Source organism: Canis lupus, chromosome 28 (genome assembly GCF_011100685.1).
Source record: "Canis lupus familiaris isolate Mischka breed German Shepherd chromosome 28, alternate assembly UU_Cfam_GSD_1.0, whole genome shotgun sequence".
Classification (NCBI taxonomy): Eukaryota; Metazoa; Chordata; class Mammalia; order Carnivora; family Canidae; genus Canis; species Canis lupus.
Window position 1 is genome coordinate 10,024,594 of NC_049249.1, and position 17,770 is coordinate 10,042,363.

Consider the following 17,770-nt stretch of genomic DNA (forward strand, 5'->3'; position numbering starts at 1 on the left):
CCGATTAAAAATATGTCTAAACAGATGTTCTGCTTAGCCTGGAAGAAGGATCTTAATGCAACTGTCATTATTGGATTTTCTTGGATTACTACTATCTGGAATCAGAGTCCACATAGAAGGATGTATTTATTTATTATGGCCAAGAGTCCTACATTTGAAGAGGAGCTCAGGGGCATTTGAAAGGATTTAACACACTGGCGGGGGGCGGGGGGGGGTGCAGGCTGGGGGATGAAGTCCATTTCCATTCTCTGACGCTGGGAGCAGACCCTATCCTCAGTGAAAAAGCAGAGCAGCCATAGCTATTCAAGGTCTCATCTCCAGCTGAAGGCACAGGCGTGTCCTCAATAGAACCAGGCCTACCCCAGCCTTCTCAAGTGAGGAACTGGGAATTTTCCATGATTCAATTGGTCACTCCCACACTGGAAGCAAACATCCTGACAGTCCAGCCATCTGCATTACCCCCACCCCAGGGTGGTGGGCAAAATCGCAGCTTGCCTGTGAACCTTGAAAGACTAAAGAATAGCCCCTCCATGAAAGCGGAGGCTGGATTATTCTATGTGATGGTTTTCAAACCCAGCTGCACATGTGAATCAGCTGGGAAGCTTTTTAAAAATTCTGGTGTCTGCCCCCTGCCCTGAAATTGCAACTCAATCTAACCTGAGTGGAGTCCAGGCATGTGAGTTTTTAAAGCTCTCAGGTAGGGATCCCTGGGTGGCGCAGCGGTTTGGCGCCTGCCTTTGGCCCAGGGCGCGATCCTGGAGACCCGGGATCGAATCCCATGTCGGGCTCCCGGTGCATGGAGCCTGCTTCTCCCTCTGCCTATGTCTCTGCCTCTCTCTCTCTCTGTGACTATCATAAATAAATAAAAATAAAATAAAAAGATAAAAAAAAAATAAAGCTCTCAGGTAGTTCAAAAGCACAGGGACGTTTGAGAACCACTGTTATTGCCCAAAGGTCAATAGCAAGGGGTTTAAGATCGAGAGACTTAGGCTCAAGATAAACGCTGCCATTTGCTTACTTGTGTGGCCTTGGATAAGCTATTCTTCTTGCCTTCTGAATCTTCCTTCCTGCTGCATGCTCGTGTTGGGGACACTGAAGCAGGTAATGAATGTCAAACACCTGCCATGGTAAGGGCTCCATGTGAGCTCCAGTAATTGCTAGCAAGTCCACATGTGAGGACAGCCTGGAAAGAATGCCTAAAGTTAGGTCCAGTGGTTCCACCCAGATACACCGACATTGGTGACGTTCGAGGATTCAGGTGCTGAGTAGCTCTGTTTGTACCCAAGTTTGCGGTCTCTGGTAAAACAAGATTCCATTGTGATTCCTACAGCACAAAGCCCTTAGGAACTGTTACTGGGAGTGAAAGGTCCATTCTCTCCTATGCATATGGTTCTGGAAATCGGGCTCTATCGAATAGTCACAGCTTCATTGGAGGAGCGGTTACACACTCCATTTCATTAATCCTATTAGCAGCCCTGAAATGCATGCTGAGCGCTCATCTCCAAGGGAGGGAGACTCTTCAGACCAAATGGTCTGCCAGGGCAATGCTGAGCGAGCAATTCTATGAGCTCCCCAGCCTTTCCCAAAGCTGGGAGCACAAATCCCTGTGGTCAGGGCTGAGGGGAGCCACATAATGCCAGGAAATAAAATCGCTGCTGAAGCCAAGGGGCCAGAGTGGAGGGGCTTCCCTCAGATCCTTTCTCCTGCTTGGGCGGTCTCTTTTTCTAGGGGTGTTGGGAGGGGGTCAGGTCATGATTAAAAGGGAATCTGAGATTGACACAATTTGTCTTATCTTTAATTTAAACAAAAACAAGAGGCACCCATGCTGGCGCCTGACAAGGCCCTGGAGAGGTGAATCAGAAAGAGGGAAGGCTGGAGGGACGGACTAGAACAGCCTGCCCTCGGCTCACCTCTGAGGATGCCAAGGGTCTCCTTCCTCATCAGGCTTGCCCAGGATGCTTAAGGCCCTGCCCATCTGCTGCTACAATATGGAGTGGAGAGACTGGCTTCACCTTAACATTATCCTCTTCCAAAAAACCAGGGTCGGGGGCAGCCCAGGTGGCTTAGCGGTTTGGCGCCTGCCTTTGGCCCAGGGCGTGATCCTGGAGACCCGGATCGAGTCCCACGTTGGGCTCCCTGCATGGAGCTTGCTTCTCCCTCTGCCTGCGTCTCTGCCTCTCCCTCTCTCTGTGTCTCTCATGAGTAAATAAATAAAAAAATCTTAAAAAAAAAACAAACAAACAGGGTCATTGGAGGGTCTGCAGACTACAGATTTAGACCCTGTTAGGGGTATAAGGCATGGTGGCTGGCGGCATGCATTCACTGTCCTCCTTAAAAAGTCCCCCAAAAATCTCTTGTTGCAGTGTGGGTATCATGCACAAGCCAACATACCCGAGGCAGAATGTTAATGAGCTGCAGCCTCCTTATTTCTTCCAGTCTCCCTTAATTGTGTTTCTGTGCAGCTGTTGAACAGCTGTGGAATCCCAGTCCAGAGGTGGATGATACACTTCCAATGCTGGATAATATTGTTCTTGGAGGTGGAGGTAGAGAGGAAAAAGTGGAGTAGCTACATTCGTCCAGCACCTCTTAAATTCCAGACACTTGGCTGTGCACTTTGCATAAATATTATTTCTAATTCTCTCCAAACCTCATATGAACACTTATATGAGGTACTAGCTACTAAGTGACTAAGCTGGGGTGCAAACCCAAGTGTGTCTGACTGTCTAGGTTTATTCAGTTGAGTCATTTTATACCAACAGATTAGTAAATACTAAGAACCCTGACATGTCTATTGCTGGTTGGCAGGTAAGATGCAGAGAAAAGGCAGGATCTGGTCTCTAAATACAGCCACAGCTCTTATCCTTGTGAGGTCATGCTGTTTTTCACATTAAGGAGTGGAATCTATTTTCTTCTTGCAGTTGGGCAGGACTTTTGGCTTGTTTGACCAATAGAATTTGGCGGAAGTAGCATTCTGGGTACTCTGAGTTCAAGCCTTAAGTGGACTGGTGGCTTCTGCTTCTTCCCTCTGAAAAGCCAGCTACCATACTGTAAAAAAATCTCGGTTTAGACAGCTAAATGGAAATCCATGTGGAGAGAAGAGCCACATGGAGGCACATGTGATTACAACTTTTTTTGGACCACCCAGGGCCACCCAGCCCAGTCAAGTGAGTGACCCAGCTGATGTCAGCCAAAGAAACACCCCACAGAGCCCAGTCAACCCACAGAATCATGAAAGATAACAAATCACTGTAGTCATTAGGTTCGGGAGAGGTTTTATGCAACAATAAATCACTTAGGAACAAAAAAAAAAAAAATCAGGCGTGGCATCTATATCACTGCGGTGATAGCAAACCCCTCTAGTTTCATCCTCACACCCTATGCTCCATTGTTAGCACTAAGTGCTGGTCATCTGTGGCCAAAATGAAGTGCCACTGAGATGACCAGTTGTCTGGGGAGTCTAAGAAAGCACAAGTCAAAATACTTTGAAAAAGCAAAGCAGGAAACCACAGATTTTAAAGGAAGCCCTGCACATGGTCCCAGCAACATGCTGTGAGATAGAGAAATGAATGCACATTTATCAAAATCAGGGGGGAGGAGGTGGGTGCATGGGAGCTAAAGAATTTGCCCTTCTCTAAAAGAGGCCAAACTGATAAGAGGGGGATCAGCAACCCAACAGAAAAATAAGCAAAAGATAGGAAGAGGAAAATTACAGAAGTATACCCCTAAATCACTGGCAAAGGCAGGAAAAGATGCTCAGTCATCAGCAGTCAGGGAAATCCAAATCCAGTAATAATACACTACTGTTTACATTATAAAAAACACTAATAGCACCTAGTGCTAGAGAGGATATGGTGAAAGGGGCACATTCATAAGTTGCTATGGAAATGTGAATGGTTTTACCCTTTGAAGCCCATTTTAGCAACACCTATTAAAAACATCCCAAGCGTGTGAGGATCTACGTTCAGGAATGTCTACTGTAGCATTGCTCGTGATGACAAAAACTTGAAATGAGGTGAATGTTAATTGATAAGGGAATCATTGGATCAATTATGGTCCATCCATGCCAGGAATATTTTGCAAAATATTCAAAAGAATAAATTGAAGTTGGGACGCCTGGGTGGCTCAGTGGTTGAGCATCTGCCTTTGGCTCAGGTCATGATCCTGGGGTCCTGGGATCGAGTCCCACATTGGGCTCCCCGTGGGGAGCCTACTTCTCCCTCTGCCTATGTCTCTGCCTTTCTCTGTGTCTCTCATGAATAAATAAATTAAATCTTAAAAAAAAAAGAATAAATTGAAGTTATCACAAGTGCATTAAAGGGGTTTCCCATGATGTACTGCTGAATGAGAAAAGTATGATTCATAAAAAACACATATTGAATATGATCCCACTTTTTAAAATGATGAAGCTTGTATTTGTATACATGTTTATATCCCTATGTAAGTGTCTATATAAATACATGTGCATGAGAAAAATATGGAAGATGCACACAAAGTCATCAGCTTGCATTACCTGGGGAAGGGTAGAAGAGCAGTATGTAGAAAGAAGAAGGGAGGGAGGTAGCCAAATGAAAGGAAAAAGAATTTATTTATTTATTTTAAAAGATTTATTTATTTATTCATGATAGACACAGAGAGAGAGAGAGAGAGAGAGAGAGAGCGCAGAGACAGAGGCAGAGGGAGAAGCAGGCTCCATGCAGGGAGCCCGACGTGGGACTCGATCCGGGGACTCCAGGATCGCGCCCTGGGCCAAAGGCAAGTGCCAAACCACTGAGCCACCCAGGGATCCCCCCAGGAAAAGAATTAAAAAAAAAAAAAACATTTAAAAGGGATATGATGATATCATTACATTTATGCATTTGTGTGAAATTATATATATGCATATTTATGTGGCAAATATAAAACAGCATTAAAGTGAAAACATGGCAAATGATTTCTATTTTATTCCTACATGGCCATCCTTGAAAAAAGGATTCTGGCATTTAAAAATTATTCCTTTTGGGATCCCTGGGTGGCGCAGCGGTTTAGCGGCTGCCTTTGGCCCAGGGCGCGATCCTGGAGACCCGGGATCGAATCCCACGTCAGGCTCCCGGTGCATGGAGCCTGCTTCTCCCTCTGCCTGTGTCTCTGCCTCTCTCTCTCTCTGTGACTATCATAAATAAATAAAAATTTATTTAAAAAAAATTATTCCTTTTGACAGGGTCAGTGAGGCAATGGATAATGCATCTGACTATAGATTAGAAGAGACTAAAAAATATTCCTTTTGACACTGTCAACTATACTTCAATTAAAATAAATTATTCCCTTTGCTCTGCATTTATTTTATGTAGAAGAAATGCCATTGCCGGCAGTGATGCTTCCAGGGAGACACCTCCATCCATAATCTCCAGGCTAGAACCGGGACAGGACAGCACCCATGTGTAAGCATCAGTGTGCAGATAGCAGACAACACTTCCAGGCAGGCACCTGCTCACAGGTGGCCCTGCCCACAGCAGGCCACAGCCTCACCTGATCCTCCCCCTGCAGCCCTCAAGGTCTCTGGGCTACGTCCTCCTCCCCAGCCTCCATCCCAGCTTTATTTTCTCTCCTTGCCTCCCATGCGCACTTGTTCTGTCAGACTCCTAGTTTCCAAGGACTCATGATCCCTCCTGTCTGCTCTTGGGGGCTGCAACTCACAAGCCAAGCACTGGTGAGAAGAGTCATGAGCCTCAATGGCAGAGTTTAGCTGAAGACCATACAGCCCCTGAGCAACCAAACGCCACCCGTCTAGGGCTTTCTTTGGTAGCCAGTCTGTCCTCAACAAAAGGACACGCTCCCTCATTCCCACAGACTTCGGTGCTCCTAGTCCACTAAGATAGAAAGTAAAAAGTAAAAAGTGGAATAAGAGGTTTCCAAAGCTGGGGCACCTGGGGTGGCTCAATGGTTAAGCGTCTGCCTTCCTCTCAGGTCATGATCTCAGGATCCTGGGATGGAGGACCACGGAAAGCTCCCTGCTCAGCGAGGAGCTGGCTTCTCCCTCTGCCTCTGCACCTCCCAGAGCTCAAGCTCTCTCTCTCTTGCTCACTCTCTCTCTCTCTTGCTCTCTCTCTCTCGCTCACTCCCTCTCAAATAAATAAATAAAATGGAAAAAAAAAAGAGGTATCAAAGGGGGAATGACTGCTTCGTGGGTGTGGGATCTCCTTTGGGGTGATGCTGGAACGAGATAGCGGGATGGTCGTACAACACTGTGAATGTACTTAATGTCACTAAGTTACACACATTAAAATGGTTGAAATGGAAATTTTATGTTATGTGGAATTTAACACAGAGAAAAAAAAAAGGCCCAAAGACCTGGTAGGGCCCCACATTACCCTTTCCAGCTTCCTCGCTGCTGCTGGCGTTCGCGGCTGCAGCACTCTGCCAGCTTTCACGCGGCCGCTCCTCGAGCCCACCTGAAGGAACCAGGAAGAACAGAAGCGTGAGGACACGTCAGCCTCCCTTGTCGGAGCACCAAGAGATAAAGGAGAAAACCTGGTCGCCTGGGGGCTGACCAGGATCCCTGGCAGATGGGTAAGGATTCGATAACAGAGTTGGCTGAGTGCTAACCGCGTGCCGGGCGCCGTTCTAGATGCTAGGGCAGAAAAGAACCTGCTTTCTCATAATCATGCACATGATTCACAAGTTAGAAATATCTGACTCTCCCCCGCCCGTCAGTTCCAGGGTACATGCAGTGAAATACACAGAGTTAAGAGGCAAATCCCGGAGTCAACCCGAAGCCAGCTTCCTCACCCTCACCCCCATTAGGAAGCCCAAATGTAAACAGGACACTCCCTTCCGGGGTCCCCTGGTGTGGAATGCAGGCGTACGTTGTTGTCAGTGCTGCCCCTAAATATGTGATGTGGCCCACAAGGAGGGACTGATGGCAGTGGACAAGGGGGAACCAGGCAGAGAGGGAGGCGGGATCCACAGGGACATCAGGAATATAGTTGCAGGCAGGGAAGCAGGGAGGCTGATGGATTAGATACAAGGGATTGAGAGGGGTCCCCAAGGATTCCCACCTTTGGGGTTTGAACAACTGGGTGGGCTGTGACACGGGGGAGCAGATCTGAGGGCAAAGCCTATGCCCAGGAGAGACTATTGCACATACAAAACCACATCAAAGCAACTACTGGACAATCTGCTTATACAAAATCATTTCTTGCATTTGTTTAGAAATTTGCAGCCTGCAAAGCTGTCTCTCCGTATCTTCTTTGACCCTCATCGGAACATTCTGCGGCAGACACAACCCCATTTTACGGAGGAGAATGCTAAGACACAGAATGGTTAGCCTCAGGTTGTCAGCCCATATGGAAAGCTCGGGGCTCAGGACGGGGTCCCCCAGTCAGAAGCCTGATGATCTCTCCTGGGCCACACAGCTCATAGACGACCTGCAATGACTCGGTGGGATCCCAAACACGTGACCCGGTGACCTGGCCCCAGACAACTGAGGGAGATGGCCCTGCAGCCCCGCGGCCCAACCTATGACACTGGCGGGAGACCAGGCGTGCGCTGACATTTTTGTGAGCCTCCATCCCGCCCGGTCCCCTGCCTTTCTGCCAACTCGGAATCCGCTCACACTCCCTGCAGCTGCTGGGGCGTTGGCGGCCAGCTCCCAGCCTCTGGGTATTCTTCCAGCTGTGATATCATTTCCTCTCGGGCTAAAGGTCGGGGGAAATCCTGATGGTATGAAAATTGCTGGCCAACAGAGGAATGTGGCATGTGTGGAGTGATGGGGAGCCCGAAGCCCAGGCTCCGGGACTAGCTTTGTCTTTGCTGTGTAACTGTGGCTCAGACCTTGGGCATTCCCAGTTTTTCATCTGTCAAATGGGCTGTTTGTTTTGAAGACAAAATGAGGCAATGGGTTTGTTTAGGCACTAACTCATTCAACAAATATTTATCCAACACCTGCTACACGCCAGATGCTGTTTCTGCTGCTCAGGATACAACACAGAACAAACACTACCCTGACCTCATGGAAATTATATCCTGATGGAGGGTAGGGGGAGAAAACAATAAGCAAATAGTCAACTAAATATTCAAGTCAGTTGCTTTTTGGCAACTGACTTGAATATTTAAAGATAATAATAAAGAAATAATAATAAAGAAAATAAATAAGGGTGAGGGGAACAGTGAATGCTAGGGATACGGGCTTGCTGTCTCGTGGGAGATAGAGAAGCACAAGCCTGAAGAGAGTGAAGGAGAGACTCTACAGAAGACTAGGGCAGGACTTTTCAAACTAAGGAACACAAGTGCAAAGGCCCTGGGGTGGGAGTGTGCTTGGTGGTAGGGAGGTGGTAGGTGAAATGGAATGGGTGAGCAACAGGGTAGTAGGCAATGAGGCCAGAGAGCTGTGGAGGGTCTGGAGGGTTAGCTCATCTGGTGCCATTTTCAGGATTTGGCTTTTATTCCAAGGGATCTAGACGAGAGCCAGAGGACATGAGAGGGCTTTGTAACTGTGCCAGATTTGAACATGACCAGGTTTATTAGTAGTGGACAGGAGGGGGATTCAGGGGCTGGCATTTGAAAGGAGATTCCACATAGCATTAGCCAGCATGAAGGGTTGGTAAATTTAGATGTGCTTGGCTCCTGCGAAAGGAGTGGGGAGAGGCAAAAATATTAAACCTGTAAGGATACGTGAGCACAGCCCGGGTTCAAGGTTAGCTGTAGGCTGCAGTTGAGGGCGCAAAAGCAGCAGAGACTGATACTCAGCTGTGCAGCAGGCAGAGGAGGGCAGGAGTGGACAACTTCTGATCCACCTGGCCCCGGTACTTGGAGTTACAACAGGAGCTAAAGCCCTGGAGTTGAGGGGAGAAGAAGGTGCTCCCTAGTAGGTGGGAGAGTGAAGCGGGGGCGAAGAATCAGCATTTACTAAATGCCAGTTATGGAGCTGAACATGTGCTAAGAACAGTGCTAAATGTTCTTCTCATATTGAGTTTCATAATTCTAGCCTCCTAAAGACACAATGACAAAAGTGCCATAAACATCCCCATTTTCCAGGAAGGAAACAAGACTCTAAGAGGTGAAGTGACTTGCCTGTCTCAAGGGTACAGAGAGTTAGCAATGGTGATAGCTGGAGGTGGGTTCTCTCTGACCCTCAAATCTGTGCTCCTTCCCCTCAGCCTCAGGACCAAAAAGAACAAGAATAGGTAGGGTACCTGGGAGAGGTTGGTTATTCCCAAGGGACCCATGGCATTTTTTTCCCCCCCAGGAGGCCTGTGAGAGCCTGGGGGCCTGGTGAGCTAAGAACACAAATCCTTCCACTATCATCCTTTTCCAGCAGGAGACTACAGACTTTTTTTTCTCAGAAGGGCAGCAAATCTCATGCTTCCAGTACAGCCGAGCCCGGGATCTACCTGGATTTAATGTGGTTTGCCCATTCTCCCGGAGGAAACTCTACCTGAGGCTCCCCACTGCCCTTGGGATGAGTTCTCATCCCTTGCGACCTCCTCCACCTGGTGCCTTGGGGCTTCCTGCTACTTCTCCTACTCCCACTCACCCACCCCACTCAGCTACCTATAGCACCTTGATTTCTATTTTCCTCAGCCACATCCACCTCTTTACCTGGCCAAATCCTCCTTGTGCTTCAAGTTTCAGGTGGGACCCTACTTCCCCTGGGACACTGCCTCGCTGCTCCTCCCAGGTAAGAAGCACTCTGCTCTGTGCACTTTGCAGTGGCTGGGCTAATTCACATCCCTGATCACAAGGTATCGGTATCTCCTGTCCATTCAGTTGATCCTTGAGTCTGGTTTCTAGTTTTTCAGCATCTTGATGAAAGGGACCTTGTCTTGTCCAATGATGAACAGCCAGCACTGTGCCTGGCACATAGCAGACGCTCAATAAATTACGGGATGGATGGCTGGCTGAATCAGGTAGATGGTACTTAAAAAGATAACTCAGTCTTTTCTGACTTGGCCTAATGGATGGGAAAATCTGTCTTCATCAGGTTTTATGGAAACAGGGAAGCAGATATTCTTGGAACAATGGTTCTTAACCTATCTTGTGATTTGCGATCACCTAGGAAGCTTTTTAGACAAACACTGATGCCGGGTCCCATTCCACATAGGTTCATATTTAATCAGTCTGGGCCTGGGCTGGGCCTCAGGATTTTCCAAAGCTCCTCAGGTGATTCTAAGGTGCAGCCAAGGTTGAGATTCACTACTCATGGAACCTGTAAGAGGAAGGCTTAGCTCAAGATATTTTCTTACAACCAAACTCTTCCTTCCCAAGCTCACAGAGCATGAAAGATGTGGGACTGGAAAAAGACATCAAACACGAAAAAAGTCATTTCTCACATCTACATCAATGGAAAATGTTGCTCTCTTCCAGTAAAAGCTAGCAAATGAGTAAGACAGGTGTGTCTGTGGCTGGAACTGGGGCCGTGGGCGCCACAGAACCAGGAAGAGAAATACAGCCTACCGCAGACAGGGGGACAGTGGGGTAAGAGCATGGTGGGGGGGGGGGTGATATATTTTTCCTTGGGTATAATTGCAAGACAAAAAATATTTGGAAAAAAACCATATATATGCCCGTATTTGATCTTTGGTTAATTACCTCTTCAGTGAGAGGATATGCAAAGACCTTGTAGATTTCATTAGTCACAGGGGCTTATTCAAACGTCTCCTTTGCATAAGAAACCCAGGCTTACAGCTGGTCTCTGGGAAAGAATGCCCTCCAGGCCTTGAAAAGAGAGCTACAGGCCTGTTCACGCTCTCACTGAAACACAGCGGAGGTCAACGGCCCGTGATGCATGGGGCCAGGATGAAATGTTTCTATCCAGCATTTGCAATTCAATCCCACAGTTTCCTTTATGGAACAATTCACTAAATTCAGAGTTGTTCTTTTTTCTAATTCACCATATAATTCACCTCCCAAGTTCAATTAAGAAGCAATCTGTTAGCAACTTTGGGAGCAAGCTGCTTTTCTTTGGGAAAGCCCAATTTTCTTCCGCTCCCAACAAAAAGTAGCTTAATTATATGCATCATATGAGACATTGATGTATACACAACACTCCTCCACCATAATTAATGAAATATTAGCTATATACATTGAAAGACATCTAGGCAGAAAGAGATGGGCTTTTCTAAAGCCCAAGAGGACAGAGCCTTGTTCCACAGATCAAGACTGCTTATTCAAATATATGCTCATGCATAGTGACTATGAATTAATATTCATTACTGTGGTATTATAACCAAAACTTGATATCATTTATTCCTTCCATCCCTCATTTGTAGAGCCTAACATTATTTTGTTCTTGGTTTTCTTAAACACAAAAGTAATTACCATTTTTAAAGTGTTTATTGTTTGCAGGTACTATGTTAATCTATTTAATCCTCAAGCCAACCCCCAACCCAGGTGCTATGATTCCCATTTTACATGCAGGGTAACTGAGGCTTAGAGCAATTAAGTGAGCACTGGAGACCCAAGCCTTGGGTGGGAAGGTTGAGATTCTCTCCAGAAGTCTGGTGTCAAATCCTTTAATATACATCACGTGCTAAAGTAATCCTGCCAGGACAACCTACGCTCTCCATTTACTCACTTTGAATACCCTCTAACCAACCAGAGGTAAGTTTCTACCACGAAACTCTAATAATAATTTTTTTAAAAATCTCTAGCACGAGGTGATCCTAAAAATCACTTTATTACTAGTCCATTCATTCAATAAATATTGGTTGAGAGTCTGCTTTGGCAGCACTGGGCCGGGTTCCTGAAGCGAGGACAGCCAGGGCTTACCTTCATGGTGCCTTCATGGCTCTAGTGCAGGGGATAAAAATCAACAATACACAATAAGATCATTCCAAGAAGGGATTAAGCACTTTGAAGAAATTAAAACAGTTTTATGAAAGAGCAATGGGGGATGAGAGCCCAGGGAAGGCGTCTCTGAGTAGATGGCATTTGAGCTGAGACCTAAATGATGAAAGAGGGACCTCCATCTGGGGAGAGCATTCTAGCAAAAAAACAAAAACAAAAACAAAACAAGCAAGCAAACAAAAACTCAGTAAGTCAAAACATCCCGAGGGAGGAAGGAAAATGAGTCCTGTGTGGCTAGAGCCAGGGCTGAGGGCAGCGTGGCAAGAGCTGATGCCTGAGGAATGCACAGCCAGCCTGTGCAGAGCTTTTGAGTCTTATCCTCACAACCATGTCTTAAGCAGTCTTAATTTGCCATGCCCTTTGGTCATATGTAATATGCACAGCAATCCCATGAATAAGTAATATTCTTCCTCTTTTACAGAAGAGAAAACGGAGGGTCAGGGGTAACTTGTTGGAGATCACCAGCTGGTAGTGACCAAGTCTGCATTCCAAGCCTGGCCCATCTGACTCCAGAACCTGTGCTCACAACTGTTGTCCCCTACCCTAAACCTGTGTAAGTGTGGTCCAAGTGAGCATCTCAGGCCAGGCCGATGGATGAAATATCTGCCTACTTCTTTCAGTGCAAGAAACACCTGCTCACCACTATGGTAATCAATGTGTAATCCTAAGCAATTCAGTGCCAAGTAAATTTTATATCTATGCCAAATTTCAAATGCTACAGAAGGGAAAGGGAAAATGAGTTAAAAGATCATTGCCAGCTTTTGTTAATGAAATGATTTAATATCAGCAAGTGTGTAATAAAAAGGGAATTCTTTATACACTGCTGGTGGAGGAGGAATATAAATTGGTAACATTTATGAGGTAATTTAGCAAGATGTATCAAAATAGGCAGTAAAATGACTTTGACCCAAGAATATGACTTCTAGATATTGGCACTAAGGAACTGATTGATGATAAAGACAAAGATTGTTTTATCTCCATATTTTTTTAATAAAGACTGTAATAACCACACCCCCAAAAGGGAGGTGGTAAAATGAATTACTATGTAATGGAACACCATGTAACCCTCATAAACTGTTTTAGAAGAGAGTTTACTAAGTGGGAAAAATGTTCGTATTGTGAGTCAAAAAACAGATAAAGAAATAATGCCCAGGGTGATTCCAATAGAACCGGCTATGATCCCATTCTTTTTGAAAAAGCACACGCAAAAAAGATGGGGGGTGGGGAGCCTGGGTGGAAATACCCACAATACTCATCATCATGATCTCTGGCTGGTGATTTTTGGGTGAATTTCATTTTCTTATATATTTTTTGTAATTTCTAAATTGTGATCACTTTTATAATCAGGAAATAAAGGGATTTTCTAAAAGACAACCTATAGTATAGCACACAAATGCCTATGAACATGTGCTCTGCACTTTGTCGTGCACACGTGCACCCACGTACGTCCACATATGCACACCCACACACAAGCAACTGCCAGGAAAACCTTTCTCCACTGGGAAAGCAAGAAATATAGTCATGTTTCTGCAGAGGGAGAAGTTGTGGTCTAGTTGTTTTTTCTGCTTTTCTGTTCTGACCATGGAAAGAAAAAGTAATGAGTCCACATCTCAGCAAGATGGAAGGCGGGAAAACTCATGGCTGAGAAGTGAGAGGGCCTGTCAGAATCATCTCTCAGACAGTTTGGGGTAGGCGATTCCCAGGTCCAGCCCTCTCTTCTCCAGCCAGTTACCTGGCTCCCACCTATGTCCAGCCATTGACTGATGAGGCTTCAGAATTTGCTCCCACTCCAGGAGGAAGCTCATGGGAGGCTTCTTTTTTTTTTTTAATATTTTATTTATTTATTCATGAGAGGCACTGAGAGAGGTGGAGACATAGCAGAGGGAGAAGCAGGCTCCCTGTGAAGAGCCCGATATGGGACTTTATCCCGGGGCCCCAGGATCACACCCTGAGCCAAAGCTGAGCCACCCAGGAGTCCTGGGGAGGCTTCTTAACCATGATGATTTGAGTGCTCTCTTCCCAGAGCCTCCAGCCAGACATCCATTTTGCTTGGTGTTGGACCTTCCACCTATCCTGAATGCCTGCACCTGCATTTTTCCTGGTCCCTGATTGTTGTTACAACTATGCCAGACCTTTTGCTTAGATGTGATCTTGAAGTAATACCTACCTTTTGCTCACCTGGCTTCAAGCCTCTCCTGAGCCTGGACTCTAGGTACTCTCATACACATGGCTCACATCTTTCACACCCGCCTGACCTTGGCTGTTTCCATCACTTATTGCTGCATAGCAAATTATCCCTCTCCATAGAGTGGTTTAAAATAACCATTTTATTCCTGCTTCTGATTCTGTGGGCCAGGAACTGGGGCACAGAACAAATGGCACTGGCTTGTGCTCCACAGTGTCTGAGGCCTTAGCTGGGATAGCTCAAATGGCTGAGGGATGACCACAATGGCTCACGTGGAGCCGTATGTCTGGGGCCTTGGCTGTCTTCCATGTGGCCTCTCTTGGGCTTCCTAACAGCATGGCTCTGTTGGGCTTCCTATCAGCAGATGCTTCCAAGAGGCAGCATTCCAAAATGATGAATCCCAAAGTGCCAGTGGTTTGTAAAAGCTTCTGCTTACACCATGCTCTCTAGTCTTCTACTGGCCAAAGCAAATCACACACCCAAGGCTAGAGTCACTGAGGGAGAGAGAGGATGGTACTAGGGAATGACTGTGCCAGGTGAGGTCTGTCAGGGAGCATGAATATAACAGCCTACCTACCACCTACCTGATCTCTGTTTACCCAGGTTCAGCCAAATCAGGTGGTTTGCAAGGTGGACCTACAGCGCAGGCTCCAAGGTCAGAGTGCTTAGGATTTAGCCTTTACTTCACTTACTAGCTGTGTGAAATTAAACAAGTCACTTAACCTCTTTCTCTTTCAGATTCCTCATCCATAAAATGAGAAGAGGATTCACCTCATGGGTTGTTATGAAGATTAAGAGAAATAATACATGCAAGGCATAGAACAATACCTCGCCCCAAACCAGCACTCAGTTAGCTGTTACTATGATTACTACTATCTCTATTGACTCTAAATAACTCACCCTCAGTCACAAAGCTAGTAAGAGGCAAGACCCAGAGGCAATCCCAGGCCCCTTTGCCTCCACTGACAAACTTTATAATATGGGGCAACTTGGGGCTTCTCCCACACATAGGTTTCTAGAAGCTTCTGAAGAGGTCTGTTTCTAAAGCAGGCAGTGGTCAGGTGTGGGAGCACTAGAGAGGCATGGGGGTAGAAATTTAGACCCACAGTATTCACAGCTGACGGTGGGGCAGCAAGAACCAAGGAGCATGATGGAACACCAATTAAATCCTTCCCTCAGATGCTGAGGGCCAAAATTTGGACTTACAAGCTGAATGCATAAAAGGAAGATTCTGGAAGAAACTTCTCAGTCCCCATTTGTTCCCTTCAGGGTTCAGTGAGCATTATCAGCAATGATCTTGTTTATTATGTGCTTGCATGTTAACTGCCTGCCTCCATGACACCCTCTAAAACACAAACTCCATCTTCTTAGATGATGTGTCTCCAGGTGTGGGATGGGCCTGGCAAGCAGGAAAGGAGGGAGGCAAGGGAACCCAGTGGACGTTGAGGTTGGACTCCAATCAAGAAGTGATGACATCGTGAAGTGGGTAGACCATTGTGATGGAGAGGAGGGTGCTCAGGTGAGCTCCTTAGATGATGGCATACCTAAAGCTGGTATGTTCAGTGTACAGCTGGCAAAAAGAGGGGGTGGAGGAAAGCCCAAGTCTGCCCTGATATGTGATAAAAGCACTCCCTTTCACAGTCATCATGCTGAAATATGCCAGTGGAAAGAAATGTTTCAGACAACCCATCAGAATGGTCAACATAAGAAACTTGGGGTAACTTTAACAGGAAATGTGTATAACTGCACTGGGAGATTTATACATTTTATTGTAATTTGTAAAGATAACAGTAAGTGAAGAAGAAACACTCCATGTTCCTGGATGGAATGAGTAAAAAATGTAACTGTGTCAGTTTCTCCAAAGGAAGTTACAGCTTTAACATATCCATGATCCAAATTCTAAGAAGATTCTCTTAGATTTTTGTAGAAAAGTGATCCATAGACTCACCTAGAAGAATGAACTAGTGAGATTATTGAAGATATTTCTAAAAAACCCAGAGCACGGGTGATGAGGAAGGATACAGCCCACCAAATATTAAACACATGAAGAAACTGACATGACAAGACACACAGGTGCCAATACTAACACTATGTGATAAAAACACACACTACCTGATAAAGGACACATCACCAAACCATCAGAAAGAATATGCAGTAGACAGTGTTGAGATTATTATTCAGAAATTAGGGGGAGGGGTATCAACCTACCTTCAAAGAAAACCCAAATGGATTGAAAGAGTGTAAACAAACAAACCATAGGAAAACATTAGAGAAAACAGGTTATTTCTCAAAGCTACAGTAGGAAAAATGTTACAAGTTCAGCAGCATAAGAAAATTTGGTTTGACACACTCAACTTCAAAAACTTTAGAACATTTGTGTATCAGAAAGACAATCCCCCAAACTGGAAACAAATCACCGAGACGGGGAAATGTCTGCATTGAAGGTAACCATGAGTACTATCCATATTATCCAAATAGCTCATGCAAATCATTGAGAAAAACTCTGTATCCCATAGGCATTGGATAAAGAAAGTTGGTGAACACGTCATAGAAGAAAAAAAATCTAACTGGTAGGTAACTTTATAGAATGGCTGAATGAATGAAACCCTGAGAAATGAAAATAAAAGCAAAATGAGGTATCATTTTCCAACTATTTGAGTCACAAAATAATGACATTAATGGTAACATGCTGAGTCTGGAGGAAATAGAATTTTGCCTTTGTGAAGAGTGGTTTACTCAGCAACTTTGGTGAACATCACAGGAACCTGGGCACTGGCAGCATACAGACAGATGATAGTTCACAGAGCTCACTGCCCAGCCTGGGAGAAAAGGAAGAGCTATGGGTGTGTGGGGGCTTCCCAGAGAAGGGGTGGCAGTTTGAGGGAAAGGCAGATGGTGAGGGGTAAAGACTTTGTGGGCCCTGGGGTGGGGAAGAGGTCAACCTACGGGGGGAGAGCCCTAGGGCCTCAGCCCAAGTCCCACCAGAATGTGATCCCAATGCATCCTTCCATCTTCTCTCCCCCCGCCCCCTCCATGTTCCACCCCCTGCCAGCCACCCTGAACCTCTTGGTTCTCAATGCCAACCTCCCTCTCCGTGACTGTATTCAAGCTCTGCCTTCCACCTACAATGCACAACCCTTCCAGCTACAACCCTAGTCAAAATCCTTCAAGGCCTAGCTCTAATTCCTCCATGAAGGTAAAGGCAACCCCCTCTTCTGTGCTTCATTTACACCTCACTCATGGCTCATTCATTCATTTGTTCCCTCATTCAACAAGCTCTTATGGGGCACCTCTCTGTGCCAGGCATTATACCAGGGGCCAGAGAGAGAAAACCAGACCAGATCCAGTCCTTCCTCTCAAGGAGCTCCTGGGCCCCATCATACCATGCCCACAGTATAACTATTTGTGAACCAAGTCCATTATCCCTAACAAGACACTTAACTCCTTGGGTAGAGACAGTACCCTGTATATTTCCCCTGTGCAGTGTTCAGGACACACACTTAACAAATACACTCATCTGAGTTAGACTGAACTGGAAAGGCTAATGTTTGCATATATTATTCCAGCCAATATTCACTGCACCTGTGTAGGGTGAGGTATGGTTATTGTGTCCCCATTTTACAGATGAGGAAACCAAGGTTTGATGAGGTAAAGCACTTGATTTGTAGTCACCAGCTGGTACACAGTAGAGCTGGGAGGGTCTAGCCCCCAGCACTCAGTCTTTGCCTTGTGGCTCTGTCCTATATGATGTGACAAGAACAG

At 45.9% G+C, this 17,770-nt stretch overlaps 1 protein-coding gene across 1 annotated transcript in view; it reads right to left on the reverse strand.

The window, feature by feature from the left end:
• Positions 1-17,770, reverse strand: part of TLL2 (tolloid like 2) — a 120,105-nt gene that overhangs the window by 63,555 nt on the left and 38,780 nt on the right. The window contains exon 3 of the mRNA XM_038578385.1: positions 6,348-6,428. Within this exon, the coding sequence (XP_038434313.1) occupies positions 6,348-6,428 (81 nt within the window). The remainder of the gene's footprint in view (positions 1-6,347; positions 6,429-17,770) is intronic.